Source organism: Manacus vitellinus, unplaced genomic scaffold (assembly GCF_001715985.3).
Source record: "Manacus vitellinus isolate BGI_N305 unplaced genomic scaffold, ASM171598v3 scaffold_14_pilon, whole genome shotgun sequence".
Taxonomy (NCBI): domain Eukaryota; kingdom Metazoa; phylum Chordata; class Aves; order Passeriformes; family Pipridae; genus Manacus; species Manacus vitellinus.
This window is the reverse complement of record NW_021939063.1, coordinates 12281800-12302271: the sequence shown is the minus strand read 5'-3', so window position 1 is coordinate 12302271 and position 20472 is coordinate 12281800. Positions and strand designations below refer to the sequence as shown.

General features: G+C 54.4%; 2 protein-coding genes across 2 annotated transcripts in view; both read left to right on the top strand.

The window, feature by feature from the left end:
- Nucleotides 1–8817, top strand: part of NCKIPSD (NCK interacting protein with SH3 domain) — a 29976-nt gene extending 21159 nt beyond the window's left edge. Inside the window, exons 8-12 of the mRNA XM_018068477.3 lie at nt 1856–1936; nt 3202–3330; nt 4701–4793; nt 6344–6516; nt 7067–8817. Coding sequence (XP_017923966.1) covers nt 1856–1936; nt 3202–3330; nt 4701–4793; nt 6344–6516; nt 7067–7270 — 680 coding nt within the window. The 3' untranslated portion in view covers nt 7271–8817. The remainder of the gene's footprint in view (nt 1–1855; nt 1937–3201; nt 3331–4700; nt 4794–6343; nt 6517–7066) is intronic.
- A 4501-nt stretch (nt 8818–13318) lies between these two features.
- The window catches only part of CELSR3 (cadherin EGF LAG seven-pass G-type receptor 3), a 31556-nt gene continuing 24402 nt past the window's right edge, over nt 13319–20472 (top strand). The window contains 1 exon segment of the mRNA XM_029958238.1: nt 13319–16071. Within this exon segment, the coding sequence (XP_029814098.1) occupies nt 13425–16071 (2647 nt within the window). The 5' untranslated portion in view covers nt 13319–13424.

Sequence of the window (20472 nt, the reverse complement as noted above, 5' to 3'; positions counted from 1 at the left end):
GATGAATGGACATCAGTTAATGGCAGATGGGCCAAGGACATGTAAAACTGCCCTCCTCCCTTCCATCTCTAATTAGTCTCTTCCTCCATATTTGCTACAACCATGTTTATCACTGGCTTCTGGTTCTCAGTTCATTATTTCATTGCTCCTGACGTGATGAGAGAAAATGTTTTGTTGATGAAAGCCTTTCTAGGAATGTGGGAACAGCAGGTTCCTGTGTATCTGCAGTATCCTGCCTCCAATACCCAACTTGTGAAGCCATGGAGGAAAGAATGAAGAAATTGTGAACAGTTTGTCAGATCCCTTTTTTGCTACAGAGAGCTTTGGCATCACTGTCACCTTATAGCTGAGAGCTTCTTATATAAGTGTGAATTATAATTAAGTCATTAAATATCCTCCCTCTCTGTTTACCAAGAGTAAACAACCATTTCCAGCTTTCCTTTGCTGCCACATGGTCTGGAGTGCTCTCCTACAAAGTCTTAATCTTGTTAATGCTGTAGTATCTCTGGTTAAGCCCCCAGTGATCTATTTTTACTCAAAGTGTTTGCTATTTGAAAACTCAGGCATCTGGTGGAGCTCTGATAAAGTCTGTGTGTGCTTTGTTTATAGGGGCTTTGCTCACAGAGTTGACTTTCCAGGGGCACAGGGCTGGAATGACTCAGTAGCATTTTGTCCCCCATGCTAACAATGAATCTGAGAGCTGCCAAGTGTTGCAAGTCTTTTGGCCAAGTCCAGGAGTATGTGGTGACAGTGAAGGCATGTGGCTATGCAGTCAAAGCCAAACTGCAGGGTGCAGGTGCTTAGAGGTGGGTTGATTTGTGCATGAAGAAGTGAAATACCTTAAAGCCTTTGGAGAGGGTACTGGAACCAGCATGTGTCATGCAGGGCAGCAGTACAGCTGAGAGAAGCATCATACATTGAGGGAACTTTTTGTCCTCTAATGAAAAGTAGTTTTGGTCAGTTTTTTATAAATAGACCCTCAGCTTCCTTGTAACAAATGCCCCTGGGCTCTTTCTGGCAGATGCAGCTGGAACTGTATTTAACCAGTATGTGTAGTGGCCTATACATAGTAATATTCACTTTCCTATTGTCTTCAGACTTGCTGAACTGGTTGGAGGCTACATTAGATGGTGACACAGATCCTATTCCATGCCTTTTTTTTTTCCTTCTGCAAATATCTGTTGAGACGTATCCATTAATTAAAATTCAGGAAAGGCACTGGCAGGGGTTCTGGGGAACATTCACCAATAGCTGCTGCCAATGAAAATTGTGTTGGACCAGCAGGCTGTGGGATGTATCACTGCTGGAGGAACGTGTGGCCTGGGAGGTGGGCAGATGCACAGCCCGAGTCCTGAGCAGTGATCTGGTCTCCCCAGGGACCTTTTATACCTCCAGGCAGAGCTGAGGTAGCGAAAATAGAGCAGTGCAGAGATGGTAACAAGCAGCCTGGCTGTCTGGGGGTGGTGTTGGTTGGAACAGGCAGTATTTTGAGGTGGCCAGATGGATGCTTTTTCTGGGTTCAGCAATTACATAACTATGGGATGTGTCCTGGGACTGTGCAGGGGAGGTTTTTAATTATTCAGATTAAGTTTGCCTAGATCCTCTGAAGTGGAGAGGAAAAAAAATCAAGGATTCTTGTTGTGATTATTTTTAAATTGCTTTGGAAACACATGGCACAGAAGGCGTGTGGTGTGCTAAAACGGGGGAAAAACACCCTTACAGCTCAGTCAACACAGGACTGAGGAACAGGCTAACCAGTGTTAAATGCCTGTACTAAATGTGTGGCTTCCCAGCTGCAGCTGTGGAGCAGTTTCACTCCCTCAGAAGAACTAATGGCAGGACCTTTGTCTTGCAGATCATCAGAAGATGTGCTACTCTGCCCTGGTGCTGGCCATGATGTTCTCCATGGGGGAGCCCCTGCCATATCACCACTATGGTAAGAGTGGGTTGTGCTCACAGCTTGGCAGGACAGCAGAGCTGATGGGGGGACATCTGGGGCGTGCTGGCAGACACAGGGAAGGGACCTTTGGCCAAGGTGGGGACAGCTCAGTGGAAGGCTCAGCAAGGGTAGGGTCTGTCCTTTATCAGTAGAGCCTGGCAGCTGAAGCACTGGGCTGAGATGCCAGATTTGCAGCAGCACACTGCTCTAACTCTGGGTTAGAGCAGTGGAGGACTGAATGCCACACTGTAGAAGACGTGGATTTGCCCATCACTGTAACTAGGTGGCATTTTGGTTTACCTCTGGCCTCTGTGAAAGCACACACCTCTTACTTGCTTTAGAGACTGTCTGCTGATGAGGCTGAGATCCCAGATCCCTCCATGAACGCCCACTAAGGCTGTCAGCTGCATAATGTGGCCTCTTTCTGGTCTCTTTTCTAACAGGATAGTGCAGCCCTGTGTAGTTTAAGCTCTTAGGGGAAGTGGAGATGATTAAGGGTTTTGCAGTCAATAATGAAGTGTAAATGTTCTGCCTGTTTTCTCCTCTGTCTTTTCAGCCTTCAGCCAGAAAGCCCTTGACTGCTTCTAGCCAAGGCTATGTTTTGTTCCCTGTACTTGGGAAACTCTGGGCTTAGTTTTCCTAGAAATGCAGTAGATATAAGTATCTCCTCAGCACCTTTACTTAACACCCAGTAAACACATAAAAGATTTAAACTGATGCGATAGAGACCAGAGTGAGCTTCCACACCTCCTGCTTTTCTCTCCTCATGTAACCCTGGCAATTATTTCCTGCAGGTGGACTTATTTGCATGAGCTCCTGAGCTTTCCTAATAGCTAAATTGAAAAAAGGGTTATTACTAATGATCTAGATTATTAGGTTTTTTTTTTTTAAATAGATTAATTAAACCAGTGGTCAAGAATACAAATCTTTTCCTACCTTGAAGCCTTCACTGACAGCAGTGGTGCTGAAACAGTTAGAGCAGGATTTGGTGTTTTATTTACTCAAAAAAAATTGCCAATGGGGGAACAAATTTCACTGTTCCCTTGCACCATGGACAGTTCTCTGAGCCACTTGTCTCTTACACAAAGACACTTCAGTGGTCTGTCTAGTCCACTTGTAGGGCTGTTCATTCCCTGGAGGCTGACATTAGCACTCCACTAATGGTTTTCAAGCATAAAAGCACAGAGAAGGGGTCTGTGTATGGTCCCTTGTTGCTTGGTTTATTTTCACTGTGCTGTAAATGCCCCTTTCTCTTTGTGCAGAACATCTCAACTCTCAGTTTGTGCAATTCCTGCTGGATGTGATTGAGGATGGGCTGCCCTCGGACACCACTGACCAGCTGCCTGACTTATTTGTCAACGTCCTTCTGGCCTTCAATCTCCACATTCCAGGTTGAATTGGTGCTGCTCTGCCTTGGCAGGATTTCAGTGGTCTGGAGTGATGGTGTGAAGAATGGGGAGGGAGAATCTCACTGGGTCTTGATGGTGCTATAACCACCCCTCCAGCTCCCCTAGTCTTGGGCACTACACTGTGTTTAAATATGGTGCAGAATCCTAGAGGAAAATATGGTCATGAGGACAGGCAGTGCATCAAGTCCCCAGAGAAGGGCACTTGCCCTCAACCTGCCTGTGTGTTTTGAATCCTGTTGGAAGATTGGAGCGTAGTTCCAGGTCCTGCTAAAAAAGGCCACTCCTTAACCCAGAGTCTCCTGTTGCTCCCAGTTGTTCTGTTTCTCTTGTTCTGCTTCATGGCTTTATCCTTGACTTTGTGAAGACAGGGGAGGATAAAGCAGTGATGACGTGTCCAGTAATTTACCTGTTATTTTGAATTGCGCATCATTAAAATTTATGTGAAAGTTTCTAATTTCATGTGAAAGTTGATTGCACGGAGACTGATTAAGTATATCTCTGCTGCTTTCATTCATTACCCCTTCCCACACTTACCCATATCCTCGCTGGCTGCAGTAATTAGGCAGTAATGCATGACAGGCAGTGTGTTTCTGGGGATTATTGCCCACCTGGGGCGTAGCCGAGAGCAGTGACTTGTTCTCTGTTGCTAAGAACGTGTTAAATGATGTTCTGGTTGCTTATTAGTGGATTGAATTTTTTATTCCTCTGTCTGTAAGATTCATCTATTGTGCAGTTCAGTGGTGCAGCATTAGTTCAAAAACTCTTCTAAAACCATATTATATCGATGCCCTTCAATATAAAGGATCCTGAGGCACTTTGCAGCCTGTGAAATATTACAGATCACAGAAATAGTCAATGCTGTGCTGTTTGTGTGATTCTGAGTGCACACACACACACATGTTAAGGTCTGTTAGGGTAAATGTATTTTAGTTATAGCAAATCACCCCCAAAGCAGGCTAGGGGACAGTTCCTAGAAGAAGTCTTGAGCCCATACCCTTGCACAGTTGAGTGCTGGGAAGGACTTTTCCCTTCTGGGATGCTCTTGGGACCCTTCTTAAGAGAAATTTCAAGACTAAGTTCCAGCAGGGTTAGGTTTAGGGAGCCCACGTGGGAATCGTGTACAGAGAAAGCACCAAGGCCCAAGTGTTTCATGTGCTGTTTCCAGATTTACTTCACCTTCCCTCTCCCTGTCCATCCACTCTGTGGGGCTGAAACTTTTCATACCCCTGATAGACTATGGTTCCCCAAAGCTCCCCAGAGCACTGATGTGAAATAGTATCCCCCCATTATGTGTTTTTATTACCATGGTCTTCAGGAAACAAAGGGATGTGCTAAACAGGTTTCTTGCTCAGTTCCAGAACACAGTGTGATCATGACTACAATAAGCAAGCACTCGAATGTCAAGACTTTCACAGAGAAGCTGCTGCTGCTGCTGAACAGAGGAGGTGAGTGTTTGTGGCACTCTTGTGTGTGCCTGGCAGGGGGTGCAGCTCATGTTGGCTCAGGGAGACAAGCCTGGTGCTCATTATGGGGTGGGATGTCAGGGATGCAGGTAGCTGAGGACCTGTCAGCTCAGGCAGGATGTGCTGCTTCCTGGTGAGTTTGTGAGGGTGACAGTCTGCACTGTTGAGGATGGAGCTGCACAAGGAATAAGGTGATGCTGATGGCATGTAGGAAGAGGGGAGTGGCCTCTGGGCTGCGGTTTCCATGTACTCCTGGGTCAGATCAGCCCCACCTCACAACATGGCCAGCTGCCACCTGGGCAAGCTCTTGTCTGGGAGGAAGACTGGTCCTGGGCCACTTCTGTCCTTGGACAGGCAGGACTCAGTGAGTGCTGGCACACAAACCTCAGCCAGTGCTGGCAATCATTTGCCTTGAGGGAGAGATCCAGAGGGAGCTGTTGCCTTCCGAAATGCTGCCTAGAGTGCAACTTTGCATTTCGGAATCACCAGCAGAGGGTTAGCATTGTGTGGGATCCAGGCATGGAATGAAATCCACTGCACCTCAGAGCTGTTGCAGAGCAGATTGCTGGAAAGCTGGAGATCTCCATGGGAAGAGCAGTGCCAGGTCTTTCAGCCTGCGCTGCACGACACTGTTGTGCTTTTTAATACCTTCTGGAGCACAGGGGCTTTGCTGCCTGAGATTCATTTTGTTGATTTGCTGGAAATAACTCATCCTGGGACGCTTGCAGCTCATCTTACGCTGGCTTTAGTTCTCTTTGGGGTAACAAATCACTGTCTCCACACTATATCAGCTTGAGGGCAGCCGGCACCTCAGTGCTCTTCTGTCTGGCCTCATCCCAAAGCCTTTGTTTAGCCCTTTCCCTGCCAGAATCCCTGCAGGGATCACCTTACAGTGAGGAACTGGGTGAAGAAAGAGGGGGGGACCACAACCTAATGAAGATGCTTCTCTTTTTGCCTGCCTTCCTGACAACTGCTGGCAGGGCTGCAGTGGCCCAGAGCCCTCATGAGGTGTGCAGGGATGTGTTTTGGAAGAGAACAGGATGTGGTGACTCATTTAAACTTGGAAGTGTTTCTTTTCTTGCTTCTGGGACAGTACTAGCCTGGTCTCTGGTGAAAGCTTAATTTTGGTACAGGCTCTGATGTGCTTTTCAGAGGGGTCATTGGACCAGACTTAATAAACCAGGGAGAAAAAGAGTGGTGGCTGTTGAGCAAAGAGGGGAGGCACTGAGAGGCATGTGCTAATGAGCTCTCACCTGGGATGGTAGGTGAGACATAAACAGTCATTAATGCTAATCATAATGAGTTTGGTCTCATCTTGGTACCCTGCAGAGCTTCCATCCTGATTACACACCTTCGTGCAAGGCACTGAGGTCTGTGGGCATGAATCTCTTCATGGGCAGGGAGGGCCAGGATGAGGGCAGGGCAACCTCTTCTCCAGAGCCAAAGGGTCTAATGAAGGGATGTGCTCTGAAGATGGAGGAGGGGGGCAATGGGGAGCATGTGGCTTAGCACAGTCTCTCTGCCTCCCCCAGATGATCCAGTTTGCATCTTCAAGCATCAACCTCAGCCACCACACTCCGTGCTGAAGTTTCTGCAGGACATCTTTGCCAGCAAGGACACAGCCAGCATCTTCTATCACACAGACATGATGGTCCTGATAGACATCCTGGTGCGGCAGATTGCTGATCTCTCCCCAGGAGACAAGGTGCTCACACCAGCCCATGGGCATTGGGGAAGGGAGCACAGTCCCAAAGCAGGTGTTTCTCCCGGCCCCCTGTAGGGCTTCCTGCTGCAGGCAAGAATGGAGTCTTGGGCACAACATTTCTGGGTGCTCAAATCAACCTTGAGAGCTGAGGAAAAAGGGGGGATTTATCCTGCCCAGCCATAGGCATATTAGAAGAAAGATCTGCCAGGCTTCTGGTGGTCTGCAGCCCAGAGATCTTTGGGAATAGGGACCCTCTGTGAGTAGTAGAAGTAGGAGGAACCTCTCTGGTTTGGTATCGCAAGAGGCAGGGGATGTGCACGTGTTTGAGGGTGGGTGAGGAGCAGCACTGGGTTGCTGTGGGAAAAGCAGAGTTTTCCATAGTTACTAATAAGCCTTAAGGAAAAGCAGGTGCCTCTGGAGTCGTGCTCTGGTTGGTGGAGCAGCAGCAGCTCTTCCTGTGCTCGTGCTGCACTGGAGGCTGGCATGCTTGTTTATCTCACTTTAAATCTTTCACTGTGCTCTGTGGTTTCTCTCCCCTCCCACTTGGCAGCTGAGGATGGAGTATCTGTCTCTGATGCACGCCATCATCCGCTCCACGCCCTATCTGCAGCACCAGCACCGCCTCGCTGACCTGCAGGGCATCCTGCAGCGCATCCTGGGCGAGGAGGAGGAGGACCAGCAGTGCCAGATGGACAAACTGATCATCCTGGAGATTTACAAGGAGTTCCCAGAAATCTCTCCCGGTACCAGCTAATGCTCCTCAGCTTGGACTGGAGTTTGAACCACTTGGATCGATGACGTCTCTTGTTGACACTTTCTCCCCGTTCCCTCCCAGTACAGCTCATACCTTATATCCCTCTGTGCGAGGCCTAAGGTTGGGACAGCGTTCACCGGCCCTTTAGAAACGCCAGTGGCAGAAAGGGCATGTGGTGCCCCCAGGGCCTGGTGCCCGGGGCAGTTGGAGTGGGAAGGGCGCTGGCGCGTGGTTTTCCTGCAAGGCTCGGGCAGGAGCTATTTGGGCAGCTGGTGTTAGTGGGAAGGGCAGAGAGCTTGCGGGGGGCTTAGCAGCCAGTGGGGGGGTGTGTTTAGCTGCACTGGTGTCCCAAGGTCCTGAAGAGAAAGGCCTTTGCCTTAGAGTATTACTTCTTTTCCATGTGCATCTCTCTCCCTGCAGTGACCAAGTGGAGTCTGCTGGTGCTTGGAAGAAGCTTTTGTAACATCTGTTTTGTTTTCTGCTGCTAGTGCCAATGTGCTGCAGCCCTGCCAAGGGAAGGTAGCTGCTCGCTGTCTAACGCCTCGTCTAGTGAGCCTTTCACTTCCTCCTGGCCCTCAGCTTTGCCTCTAGGCAGCAGCCCACCTTGGGTCACGGAGGTCTTACCCCAGCAGCTGCTTTTTTCAATCTGCTTTCTATAGTGATGTTTAAATTTGAATTTCTTGCACACTGTGGCAGCCTAGAAGTAACAGCCGTGTGGATGATGCTGCCTTTAGGAAGCCCTTGGCCCAGACACAGCACAAAGACGTGTCCTGCCAAGTGAAAGCTGCCGCTTGCCAGCCCTCTCGCAGCGTTGCCCGCGAGCAGAGGGGCTGCCTGCGGGCAGGTGTGCTCTGTTCATGAAGCGTGTGGATTTCTTGCCTTGAGCTTCATAGTAGCTCTGCCTCGCTGCCCTCCCTCTCCCCATGGCAGCACTTGGAGGCAGTGTGAGCCTGGTGTCCAGTAGCTGTTTGTGACTACGCTAAGTGTGGGGAACCCTTATTTATATTTCCTTTAGGTTTCTAGTAAATGGGATTAACCTATTTGCCTGTTAGAGATAGTCACACACACTAATGTGGGTCTCTTAGATATTTGTGTGCGCAGTCTAGTCACTCTCTGTCCCTAGGTCTTCCTTTGCAGTACCCAATGTAGGAGCAGTTGGAAAGTGGAACTGGAAATACTGGGGACTTTTTTTTTTTATTTACTTTTTTTTTTTTTTTTTTTTTTGTTAACTTGAGGTGATGACATGAGCTCTGCTCTGCAGGCCTGGACTGGCCACTGGGGCAGTGATGCTTGGGAACAGAGGGGATTGGCTTGGCAGCCAAGGGAGGCAAGGACCTCCTGAAGTCAGCCTGGGAATGCCCAAGCTTAATAACCACCCTAGTAGAGAAACCTATTTTTTCCCCTGTAAAAATGTATGAATGTCAAAAGGGATCCTGTATTTTCTTAAACACTAAGTGTAACCTGCAGAGGAATAAAAATGTCTTAAACTGGATTTCTGTGAGCGTAGCCCTGCCTGCCCTGCCCTGTCATGGGGAAACCAAAGTGGTGGGGGGACTTGGGTGCCTGCTGCCCACTGAGGCAAAGCAGTGGATGCTGACATTCAAATGGGGGTAACCCAGTAGTTCTCCCACACTCACCTTCTTGCCTTGTGTTTTTCTGCCATGTTGCTGGCCAACAAGGAGTGGTGCAGGGCAGCAGCCCTTGCTGTAGGGGCACAGCCATCATTCCTGGGGGCCTGCCCAGTGTGGCTGCTCCAGATTAAGGGTTTGGCAGAGCTGGACTCAGCAGTTCGCTCCCTGCAAGGCATGCACAGCCTCAGCCGGCTCCCAGCGGAGCTGCCGAGGCAGCAAGCCCGGGCAGGAAGGGTTTAATGGTCTGTATCAAGTGCTAATGAATCGCTTTGGCTGCGGATGTCTGCTCCCAAACCTCAGCCCTGCGTGTGCAGCTTTGGGGGTGCCTGGGATGGCCGGGGGTGCGTGTGGTGGGAGGGCAGTGGGAGCTGGGTAAAGCACTGCCTTGGCAGCAGGGAAGCTGGTCTGTGTGCTGAGGGAGCCAGCCAGGCAGTGGGCTCAGCCCTGGCCAGGGGTAGGGGTGTAAATGCCAGGTGCAAGCTGTGCCACTCCAGACATGAGGACAGCATCAAGCACAGCTGCCTGCAGAAATGGGGCCAGGGCTGCGTCCCAGCTCCTGACTCTTTGACTCATGTTTCCTAAGTGTCCAGGCGTGTGGCCTCGAAGTGTGTCAAGCTGCACACCTGGGGAGAATCACAACACAAGGGCTGCCAGCACTCTGTGGTGTCTCCCCTACAGTGGCTCCTCTCTGCCCCATTGCTCTGTGCAGCGCATGGTTGCATGTCCCCCTCAGCCAACCTTGGCTTGTTTCTGAGTGCTGCTGGGGCTTGTTGGCCCGTGCCCTGCTGCCGTGCTGGGATGTTCCTCTGGCACTTGCCCTCGGTGACGCAGCCCAGGCTTTGCTGTGCCAGGCAAACCCAGCAGCAGCAGAACCCAAGGCTGTGCTTGCCAGGAGCCTGGACTGGCAGAGCCGGTGCCTCCTGTCGGTATCCCTGAGCCATTGCCGTCCCTGGGGTCACTCACCCTGTGTCCCAGCTGCACAGCTGCATGACATTTGCACCACCACCCTGCTGCCACTGCAGCAAGGTCTGGAAGAGCTGGGGGGGAGCTCGCTGTGGGGATCCCAGGGGAAAGCTGTACCCACTGCCCAGGAAAGGCCTTTGCACATTGCAGGAAATTGAACTGCAGTGTGTAAACTCAGCCTGCTCAGCGGTTCCTGCTCTCCATGTAAGTGACACACTTGAGATTGTTAGCTGTAATAGGGTGCTATTAGAGCACTGTCTCCGTGTATTGGTGTGTTTTTATTGTGGTGCAACAGTGAAGGGAGTTGGGGGGCTCGCGTGGGGGGAGAGATGCGTTGCCTGTGACTTGCGCTTCTGCTTTATTGTCTGGAATGATTCAATTACAACTATTTTGTGGCAGTAATACCCTGATAATTTTCTCTTCCTCCCCTCAGCTGTCAGCTGGGCAATTAGAACAAATAAACTTGAAAGCCTTCATTACTTTTAAAAAGTATTGCCTCTCTCCTGATTCAGTTTCTTGATGGTACATCTCCAGTTTGAGGGGGTGTGATGGATGATCCAGCCAGCATGTTCCTGTTGCACACGGGTGATGTGCTGCCCTCTGTTAGATGAGGTTTCTCAGGTGAGCTGTGTGTGGGGCCGGGGCTGCTCTGGCATCAGCCTAATGGCACCAGGAGGGCTCAGGTGGGTGCTTGGGGGTCTGGAGCAGAGAATGTAAATCTGGTGCACCGCACCTGCACAGCTGGCATGGCTTCAGCCCCATCAGTGCTGGTGCTGGACCAGTCAAGCCAGAGATGTTTTGTGGTGGCTGAGGAGTTAATCACAGCAGATGCCAGTCCCAGGAGTTTATAAATTAACATGCCAATGTCTCTGGAGGCTTAGAAATCCACTCCCAGGGACTATCAGCCCTGAGCATTGTGTAAGCACCAGGGGAACTTCTTTTCAGCACATGCTGAGCTGGGTTGGCCACCACTTTAGGGCTTGCTTGTTTCCCATAGTGGTCCTAAAACCCATACTCACTACAAGCTCTAGGGTAAGGAAGAGCCCTGCCTGCCCTGCCCACCCATGGCTGCCCAGGTGATGGCCAGGCCTTGGCTTCTTCATGGGTGATGGTGTTGGAAGACACCAGCCCCAGGTGGAAAGCAACCAGCCATGAGGATGATGCAGGGTGATTTGGGGACATGTTGGGTGTGCTGCAGACCCCACGTTGTGTTCGCTCAGTTTCCACCCTGGGAGTGGAAGCCTGCTTGCTGTCAAACCCCCGATCAGTGGGCAGCATGTGCTCATCCCACCCCCTCATCTACATTAACAATAATTTCTAGGGGACCATCTGTCACTGTCAGTGGAACCAAAGCTGGGTAAGAGCTGGTGGTGTTCGTGGTTGGGGGGGGAGCACAGGAACATGGGGCATCAGCAGAGGCAAGGCACTGGTGACATCAGGATTCAGCGCTGCAGCTACAGCAGCTGGAGCAGAGGGCACCAGCATGGCAGTGGCAGCTGGACGCCCTCGAGGTGCCCAGACCTGCTGTGTCCTGGGGCCAGCACATCCCTCTGACCCCCTCCTCACTGTGCAGATGGCCTGTGCTGTCCAAAGCAGTGTGTGGCTCTCAAGCCACCACTTGGATTTCTGCCAAGGGACTGGGGGACCTTGCACAGCCTTGTGTGGTTTCCTGCGGGATGGGAGAGTTGTTGGAGAGTGGGCGTGGCTCCTGCTGTGCTGGGAGTGATGGCTGAGCAGCGAAGCCCCATCTCCCCAGTCTGAATCCATCTCGCTGTTAGTTTGTGAGGTTTTTGGGGAGCTATGCAGGGGCTGCACAAGGGCTGCTCCCCAGCCTACCTACCTCAAACCAGAGCCCATCCAGCACAGTGGCACAGGGGGCTCTTGCAGCCCCCTTGGAGCTGGGATGTGCACAGAGGCACTGTGTGTCCCATGTACTCCCTGCCTTTCCCTACCCCATCCTAAATTCCCCCCCATCTCCCAGATTTGCCCTATTTTCCTCCCTGACACAGTTCTTTTCTTCCCTAGCGTTCACCCCAGTGTGCTCTCTCCTTCAACAGGACATGTACAAGGGTGTCCCCCCACTGTGGCATGGAACGCTAATGAGGACTTAAACCCCTGCTATTCCTAAACCTATTACAAGCTCCAGTGGATTAGGCTGCGATATTAGTTGATTGAGATCAAACCAACAGCTAAGTTATGAGGCTGATGAGCTAATGACCCACCCTGGTGCAAGGGCTCCAAACTGAACTCTCCTTGGAAAAATGTTGGTTACATTTGGCTTTTTTTTTTTTTTTTTTTTTTTAATCACGGATGCAGGAAGAAAAACGTGCGACTTTCTCGCTGGTGCTGATGCTTCACCTGGTGGCGGTTGAGGTCCGCGTTGGGAAAAGGAGTGGAACAGCTAAACCCGCGCCACCCTGGGGGAGCAGCCTGGCCCTGGGGGCGCTGGTGGCGGCACAAGGACCGTGCTGGTGCAGGGGCAGCGCCGCAGCAGCGGGTCGGCGGGGTCAGCAGGTGTGTGCTGTGTCATGTCACGGTGTCGGTGTTCACGGGCCCTGCGCTTTTGGTAGGGAAGCTCCGGGAGCCCATCGCCCGGGGCTGGCCGGTGTCAGCCCCCCGCCACAGGCCGTGCCCGGCACCGCGGGCTCACACCTCGCTGCAGGGCGGGCAGGGGCAGGCTGGCACCGGCAGGCACGAGTCCCCGCCCGGTGCCCGGTGTCCCCGCCCGGTGCCCGGGTGTCCCCGCACGGTGCCCGTGTCCCCGCCCGTGCCCGGTGTCCCGCCCGGTGCCCGGTGTCCCCGCAAGGTGCCCGGTGTCCCCGCACGGTGCCCGGGTGTCCCCCGGGTGTCCCGGGCGCGAGCGCAGCCCCAGGCCGCGGAGCCGCCGCCGCCCGCTGTCCCTCGCCAAGATGGCGGCGCGGGCGGGCAGGGGCGGGCGGGGCGCGGCGGGGCGGGGCGGCGGGAGCCATGTTGGGCTGCGGGAGGAGCCACCGCCTCCCCCGGCAGCGGCGGCGGCGGCGGGCGGGGGGCGGCGTCGGCGCTGAGCGGGGGCGGCGCCGAGCCCACCGCCGTGCGCCCGGGCCGGGCGGCGGCCGCCGCGAGGCACCATGGCGGCGGCGGAGGAGCGGGTGGCTGCCCCGAGCCGCCGCCGCTGCTGCTGCTGCCGCCGCCGCCACCACCGGGCTGCTGCTGGTGGCTACTGCCGCTGCTGCTGCTCCCTTTGTTCCCCCGGGCTGGGGGCCGCCGCACCGCCGCTGGGGCCGCCGGCCCCCGGGGGCAGCCCCTCCGCCGTGCCGTGCCGGGCGGCGGCCGCGCCCCGGGGCTGCCCCGCGCCGGTCCCGCCGCGCTGGCCCGCCCCGCGGCCGTCCGCGGCGCCCGCTGCCCTTGTCCCCGGCCCGGGCTCGGGGCGGCGGAGCCGGCGCGCAGCCCCGAACCGCCACCCGCTGTTCCCCAGTACAACTACCAGGTGAGGTGGCGGAGAACCAGCCGGCGGGGACGGCGGTAGTGCAGTGGCGGCCCAGGACCCCGACGGGGGCGAGGCGGGGCGGCTGGTGTACTCCATGGACGCGCTGATGAACAGCCGCTCGCGGGAGCTCTTCAGCATCGACCCGCGGGACGGGCTCATCTCCACCACCCAGGCCCTGGACCGCGAGAGCATGGACCTGCACTACTTCCGAGTGACGGCCACCGACCACGGGGTGCCCCGGCTCTCCGCCACCACCATGGTGGCCATCGCCGTGGCCGACCGCAACGACCACGACCCCGTCTTCGAGCAGGGCGAGTATCGGGAGACCATCCGGGAGAACGTGGAGGAGGGATACCCCATCCTGCAGCTGCGGGCCACGGACGTCGATTCCCCGCCCAACGCCAACATCCGCTACCGCTTTGTCAATGAACGGGCTGCCCATGATGTCTTTGAGATTGACCCCCGCTCCGGCCTCATCACCACCAGCGGGCCTGTGGACAGGGAGAAGATGGAGAGGTACTCACTTGTGGTGGAAGCCAACGACCAGGGAAGGGAACCGGGGCCCCGCTCTGCCACAGTCAAGGTCTACATCACAGTCCTTGATGAGAACGACAACATCCCTCAGTTCAGTGAGAAGCGCTACATTGTCCAAGTGAGAGAGGATATACGGCCCCACACTGAGATCCTGCGCGTCACCGCCACGGACCTGGACAAGGACAACAACGCACTGGTACACTACAACATTATCAGTGGGAACAGCCGGGGCCAGTTCTCCATCGACAGTGTCACTGGGGAGATACAGGTGGTGGCCCCGCTGGATTTTGAGGTGGAGCGGGAGTATGCCCTGAGGATCCGGGCACAGGACGCGGGGCGTCCTCCCCTTTCTAACAACACTGGCATGGCCAGTATCCAGGTGGTGGACATCAATGACCATGCTCCCATTTTTGTCAGCACCCCTTTTCAAATCTCTGTCCTGGAGAATGCTCCCCTCGGCCACTCTGTCATCCACATCCAGGCCGTGGATGCTGACTACGGGGAGAACTCACGCCTGGAGTACAAACTGACGGGGGTCTCTGCTGACACACCCTTTGTGGTGAACAGTGCCACAGGGTGGATCACGGTCAGTGGGCCCTTGGACCGGGAGTCAGTCGAGCACTATTTTTTTGGAGTAGAGGCTCGTGACCATGGCTCTCCGTCTTTATCCGCCTCGGCCAGCGTCACCATCACTGTCATGGATGTCAATGACAACCGCCCCGAGTTTACCCAGAAGGAGTACTTCATCCGCCTGAACGAGGATGCAGCTGTGGGAACCAGCGTCCTCAGCGTCACAGCAATCGACCGGGATGTGAACAGTGCCATCACCTACCAGATCACGGGAGGCAACACGAGGAACCGCTTCTCCATCAGCACCCAAGGTGGGATAGGGCTCATCACTCTGTCTCTACCGCTGGACTACAAGCAGGAGAGGCGCTACGTGCTCACCGTGACAGCCTCTGATCGCACCCTGCGTGACAACTGCCACGTTCACATCAATATCACCGATGCCAACACCCACCGGCCTGTGTTCCAGAGTGCCCACTACTCTGTGAGCATCAACGAGGACCGGCCTGTGGGCAGCACCGTGGTGGTGATCAGCGCCACAGATGATGACGTGGGGGAAAACGCCCGCATCACGTACTACCTGGAAGACAACGTCCCTCAGTTTCGCATTGATCCAGACTCTGGGGCCATCACTCTCCAGGCAGAACTGGACTATGAGGACCAGGTCACGTACACATTGGCTATCACTGCCAAGGACAATGGGATCCCCCAGAAAGCGGACACCACGTATGTTGAAATCATGGTGAATGACGTTAATGACAATGCCCCCCAGTTCGTCAACCCTCATTACCAGGGCGTGATCTCTGAGGATGCTCCTCCCTTCACCAGCGTGCTCCAGATCTCTGCCACTGACCGGGATGCTCACACCAACGGGCGAGTGCAGTACACCTTCCAGAATGGGGAGGATGGAGATGGAGACTTCACGATAGAGCCCACCTCGGGGATCATTCGCACCGTCCGCAGGCTGGACCGAGAGAACGTTCCCGTCTACGAACTGACTGCGTATGCTGTGGACAGGGGCATCCCTCCTCAGCGAACTCCTGTCCACATCCAGGTCACCATTCAGGATGTGAATGACAATGCCCCCGTCTTTCCTGCTGAAGAGTTTGAGGTCTTGGTAAAGGAGAACAGCATCGTAGGCTCTGTGGTGGCCCAAATCACAGCTGTTGACCCAGATGAGGGACCCAACGCCCAGATCATGTACCAAATTGTAGAGGGCAACATCCCCGAGATATTCCAGATGGACATCTTTTCTGGGGAGCTCACAGCCTTGATAGACTTGGATTATGAGACAAAACCTGAGTACGTGATTGTAGTGCAGGCCACCTCTGCCCCTCTGGTCAGCAGAGCCACAGTCCACATCAAACTCATTGACCAGAACGACAACAGCCCTGTTCTCAAGAACTTCCAAATCCTGTTCAATAACTACGTGTCCAATAAGTCCAACACCTTCCCCTCAGGGATCATAGGGAAGGTCCCAGCGTATGACCCAGATGCATCTGACCGCCTCTTCTACACCTTTGAGCGGGGAAATGAACTGCACTTGTTGATTGTAAATCAATCGAGCGGGGAGCTGAGGCTGAGCCGTAAGCTGGATAACAACCGTCCACTTGTGGCCTCCATGCTGGTGACTGTCACAGGTAGGGAGTGAAAAATCATTAAACCTTCAATGCAGTACCTAGGGGGAGCTCCACGCAGTCCCCCTTGGGGACCCCATTCTGTGTCAGGGACGGGTTGGGGACTAGCAACAAGATTTGGATTGGGAGTCCCTTCTAGTCAGGGAATACTACTGGAGTGGTGGGAAGGGTGGGAGTTGGAGGCAAGGTGCTGGGGAGTGCTCTGTAAAGGGGCTGAGGCTGGAGATGGTCTGCAAGAACAAAGCATCATTACTCAGGTGCGGGGATTGCTTGTAGCTGTGAGTGAGGCACTTTTGGAGGTGCTGTGGCCAGCCAGGCTGTGTTGTGTGCCATAGGTTGCTGGCCAGGCAGGCAGATAGTTCCCAGGAAGGCCAAGCTGCTGGCCCAGGGACTGGTGCACTGCTTTGCTCCCAAGCCTGGGTGGTTCTTCTCCCTGCTGGGACTGAGTGCTCCTCCGACTTTGTGTGGGAGAGAGGGATTGAACTCAGTGTGAAGGGAACCCTCTTAAAAATACCCATCTGCTGGTAGCAAATGGTTCAGTCTCGATTCTGGCTGTGGCACCTGCCAACACCTGCACTTCTAAAGCCTGGTACTACCTTTCTGTGGCCAACTTATTGTTGCCAGGGACAGCTGTGACAAACCTGAGCACAGTGCTCGGAACTCTTGCCTAGTGTGTGTTGTCAGAGTATCCAAATGCAAATGCTAGTGGTAGCTGCCGGGATGGCTTTGCGGAGTGTTGGGGTCCCCTCTAGCCCGGCTGAGGACAGGGCAAAGATGGACCTAGGGCCTTGCCCGTCAGCAAGTGGGGTTTGGACCTGGAGCTCCCAGAGTCTGACGTTTGCCTTCACCATCAGCCTTTCTTTGCTGGCGGATGTGTGATTGGAAATGGAGGCGTCTGTCCATCGCTGAACCGTGGAGTGGCTCTGGGGGAGGGAGGGCAACAGCCCTCTCCTGAGGGGCCAAGCACCGAGTTGCCAAGAGTGCCTGGGGAGCCGTACGCTAAATCATGATGCTCCCCCGACCATCGGCTACCAGGTGCCCTCCCCTTTACCTCTCTCTATCCGGCTTATTCAGTGAGAGGAGGATCTTTTTCAAAAGATGGAGCGAGGGCTTTAAGAGGAGACCTGTTCAAGGCAATCCTGTATGGGCAGCACCAGCCGAGCGGTGGGCTGGGGCTCTGTGGGGGCTAATTGTAGCCGCAGGGCTGGCCGAGAGCGGGTGCAGGCGCACACACGCCCGTCACTGGAGATGGGGGGTGGTTTTGACCTTTCCAGCTTCTGCCCCAGTGTGTTTATGCAAGCCCTGCCTCCTCACACACTTAACCCTGCACAAAGGCAGGAGACAATCACATCCCCAAGTCCTGTATCGAGCCGCCTCGCGGCAAGGGGGCCCTTGCAATTAGAATGTCGTCATCTTCCAGTGGGAAGGGAGAATGGGAGAGGTGTGCTCATGAAGGAAGGGGGAAGATGGAAGGGGAAGAGCCGTTTCGGGGAGGGAAGAGAGACACTGGAAAATGGGCCTTTTGTTGGCTTTGGTGTTGGCTGTGGAGGTGGAAGTCTGGTTTGGTTTTTCTGTCTTTGTTGTTGGAAGCCCCCCGCCCAGCTGGCAGCTCTGTCAGCCCCACGCTGTCGCTGCGTGCAGAGAGGGTGGGTTTACAGAGCTGGCAACCAGGACATTCAGACCCGGCTGCATTGTTTGCCCCGGGCACAGCACCATGTCGGAGCACCTTCCTGCTGCTGGAAGGCAGCAGTAGCACCTAGGTGGGTACCCCAAGGTCAGCATCCAAGGAGGGAGTGGCTTCTTTGCCTGCCTGTGAGCTTTATCACCCCTTTGGGGGAGGCTGGATCCCCCTAAAACACAGGGCAAGGGGCCCTTCTGCCTGCCTGCCTACAAACTGTGTGTATCCTTAGCTCAGTCCCTTGTAGGAGACAGAGAAGACTTGGGCCATCACAAACCAGTGCCTTTTCAGTGGGACTGACAGCCCCAAAACTGACCCCAGCTTCTCACAGGTGTGTGGACACCTATGGCTGCTAAAATCTGCTCTTGACCGCTGAGGATGCAGGACAGCAGGGTGGAGGGGCCAGCACTACTGTGTGAAATCAGGACAGTGTAGGAGACTGACATCATGTTGACTTTGAACCATTTCAGACTAGTTTCTCTGGGCCTGGTGGCAAGGGTGGAGGCTCAGCTGTGGGACAGTGACGTCCTTCCTCTGTGCTGGGTGACGGGAGCCTGATTTATTTCCAAGATCTCTTAACTGGTAAAGTATCATCAAAATGTTGAAAGGTCTGCCAAAGCCCTTCAGCAGTGGTGAGGAATGTTCACCATACCCATACTCATCTCCTTCTTTCCTGACTTCTCCCTTTGGACATGTTTTACTGCTCCTCAGCTGCAAACGTGAAAGCCACCCTGTCTGTCCCCAGAACACCCTCACTGTCCCTAGGGTGGCCACTGCAGGCAGAGTGGTGGCTTTCGCTCTCTTGGACACTGTCTCTGCCACTCAGAACAGGACAGGCAGTGATACACTGGAGCCTATTTGTGAGCTTCTGGTCCCCATAAGTGAGGGACAGGATCAGGGAGGTTGTTTGAGCTGAGCTGCCTTCTTCCCAATCCCTAGAGCTTCCTGAGAGGTTGAAGGCCCAACCATTTGCTGTAGGGGAAGAGGAACCTCTGCTAGTGACTCGGTGGCTCTTGGAGTGGGAGTGTTGGCTGGAGTCCATGCCTCATGCCACACAGCAGGCTGAGATGTTGCCCAGGGATCCAGGGAGCCACTGGCAGCACAAAGGAACAGGAGAGATGGGCTCTCACTCTGGCAGACCCAGGAGGGCAGTGGTTGGCAGCGGTTGGCAGACCTGCTCCCTGCAAAAGGTTTCTAGTACAAGCCTAGATGTCCATTCCCAGACTGACAGTGCAGCTTCCCAGGAGGAGTCTGCTGTCCATCCTGCTCTCCAGACAGAGCTCTTCTTTCTTTAGCTTTGGTGCTTTTGAAGCTGCTAATTGTCAGTCTTGGAAGTGCAAACACCATGCTGCCCAGCACGGGGGGTTAGAGCCCCTTGTCCCTTTTCCCTGCTCCATTCCCTGTAGCCATGTTTCTGGGACTCCTCACTCTGCTGCATGAATATTCACCAGGCACCAGCTCTCCAGCCATAGGATTTAATCAGAAAGGCTGAGCATTTGTGATTAAAATGCCTCCCATGGGGGGTCAGCGCCTCCAGCCAGCTTTGGGCTTTCTTCTGGTTGCCTTTTTTTTTGCTTTCCCCATTTGCAGCGGGTCATTCTCTTAACCATCTGCTTCTCCTTGCACGGAGCTGAGGTTGGAGGCAGCCCTGGGTGTGATGCTGAGGTGGGACAGTGTGTTATGGGGAGCTTACTGAGGAGGGCTGTGGGGCTGGAGCTGGCTCCAGCTCCACATTGCTGTGGGGAAATGGGAAGGGGGTGCTTGGCTTTCCTACCATGGGCTGGGCAATGCCAAAGGCATCAGGCACCCTGCAGGCCACCTTCTTCTCCAGGCACAGCCTCCTTGCTCCTGGGAGGCATTGCTAGCCCCTGGCCTGCCCCAGGACTCGGCATCGTGTCAGCCAAGGCCTAATAACAGCCATAAATCAGGCAGATGTCTGGGCACTGAGCAGCCCTTGGGGAGAGAGAGAGCTGTCCCCAGGGCCTCATGGCTGCTTCCGGGTGAACTATGAGCCAAAGAGAGGAGGGGGAAGGGAGCTGGGCTTGGGCTGAGCTCACCCTTGCCTTGGCCAGAGAAGCAAACTGTGAGGAGGGGACAAAGGGAGAGGAGGGGGAGCTGGGACATGACCCAGCTGTGTGCTGAGAAGGAAGCTGGTGAAAAAGTGGTGGCATCCTGGGGTGCTCCAACATCAAGTGGCCCCTCAGGGAGGGACACCAGGCTGATGGTGGGTTGGGGAGCATCTTATGCCAAAAGCCACTGAGTCGGGCTTGTGGCTTTCCTCTCACTTCTGCCCCTCAAGGTCTGGGTGATCTTGGCACCCCATGAGCCTCTTGCAAAGAGAAGGTGCCTTGGGGATGCAGGTGATGATGCCAGCTCCTTGCCCTGAGCCCAGGCAGGTCTAAATCTGCTGGCATGTCCAGCCAGGTGCCAGACAGAGCCATTTAGTAACTGCTGCTTGTGCTGCCCTCCATGTCAGAGCTGGCAGGGTGTCACACGAAGGGGTGGTTTCTCACCTTGCTTCTATGTGGGGTGGGAGCAGTTTGATTTCAGAGAGAAGCAACCCCCCCTTTCCTGCAGGAGATTAGCTCCTGGGTGACTGCACTGGCACGCTGCTCCCCCAGCCTGGAGCGAGCCTTATCTCCAGAGCAGCAGTCCCGGTGTGCAGGCTGGTGCTTGCGTGGGAATTTGCAGGGTCGCCAGAAAGCTTTCACCTTCTGAAGAGCAGA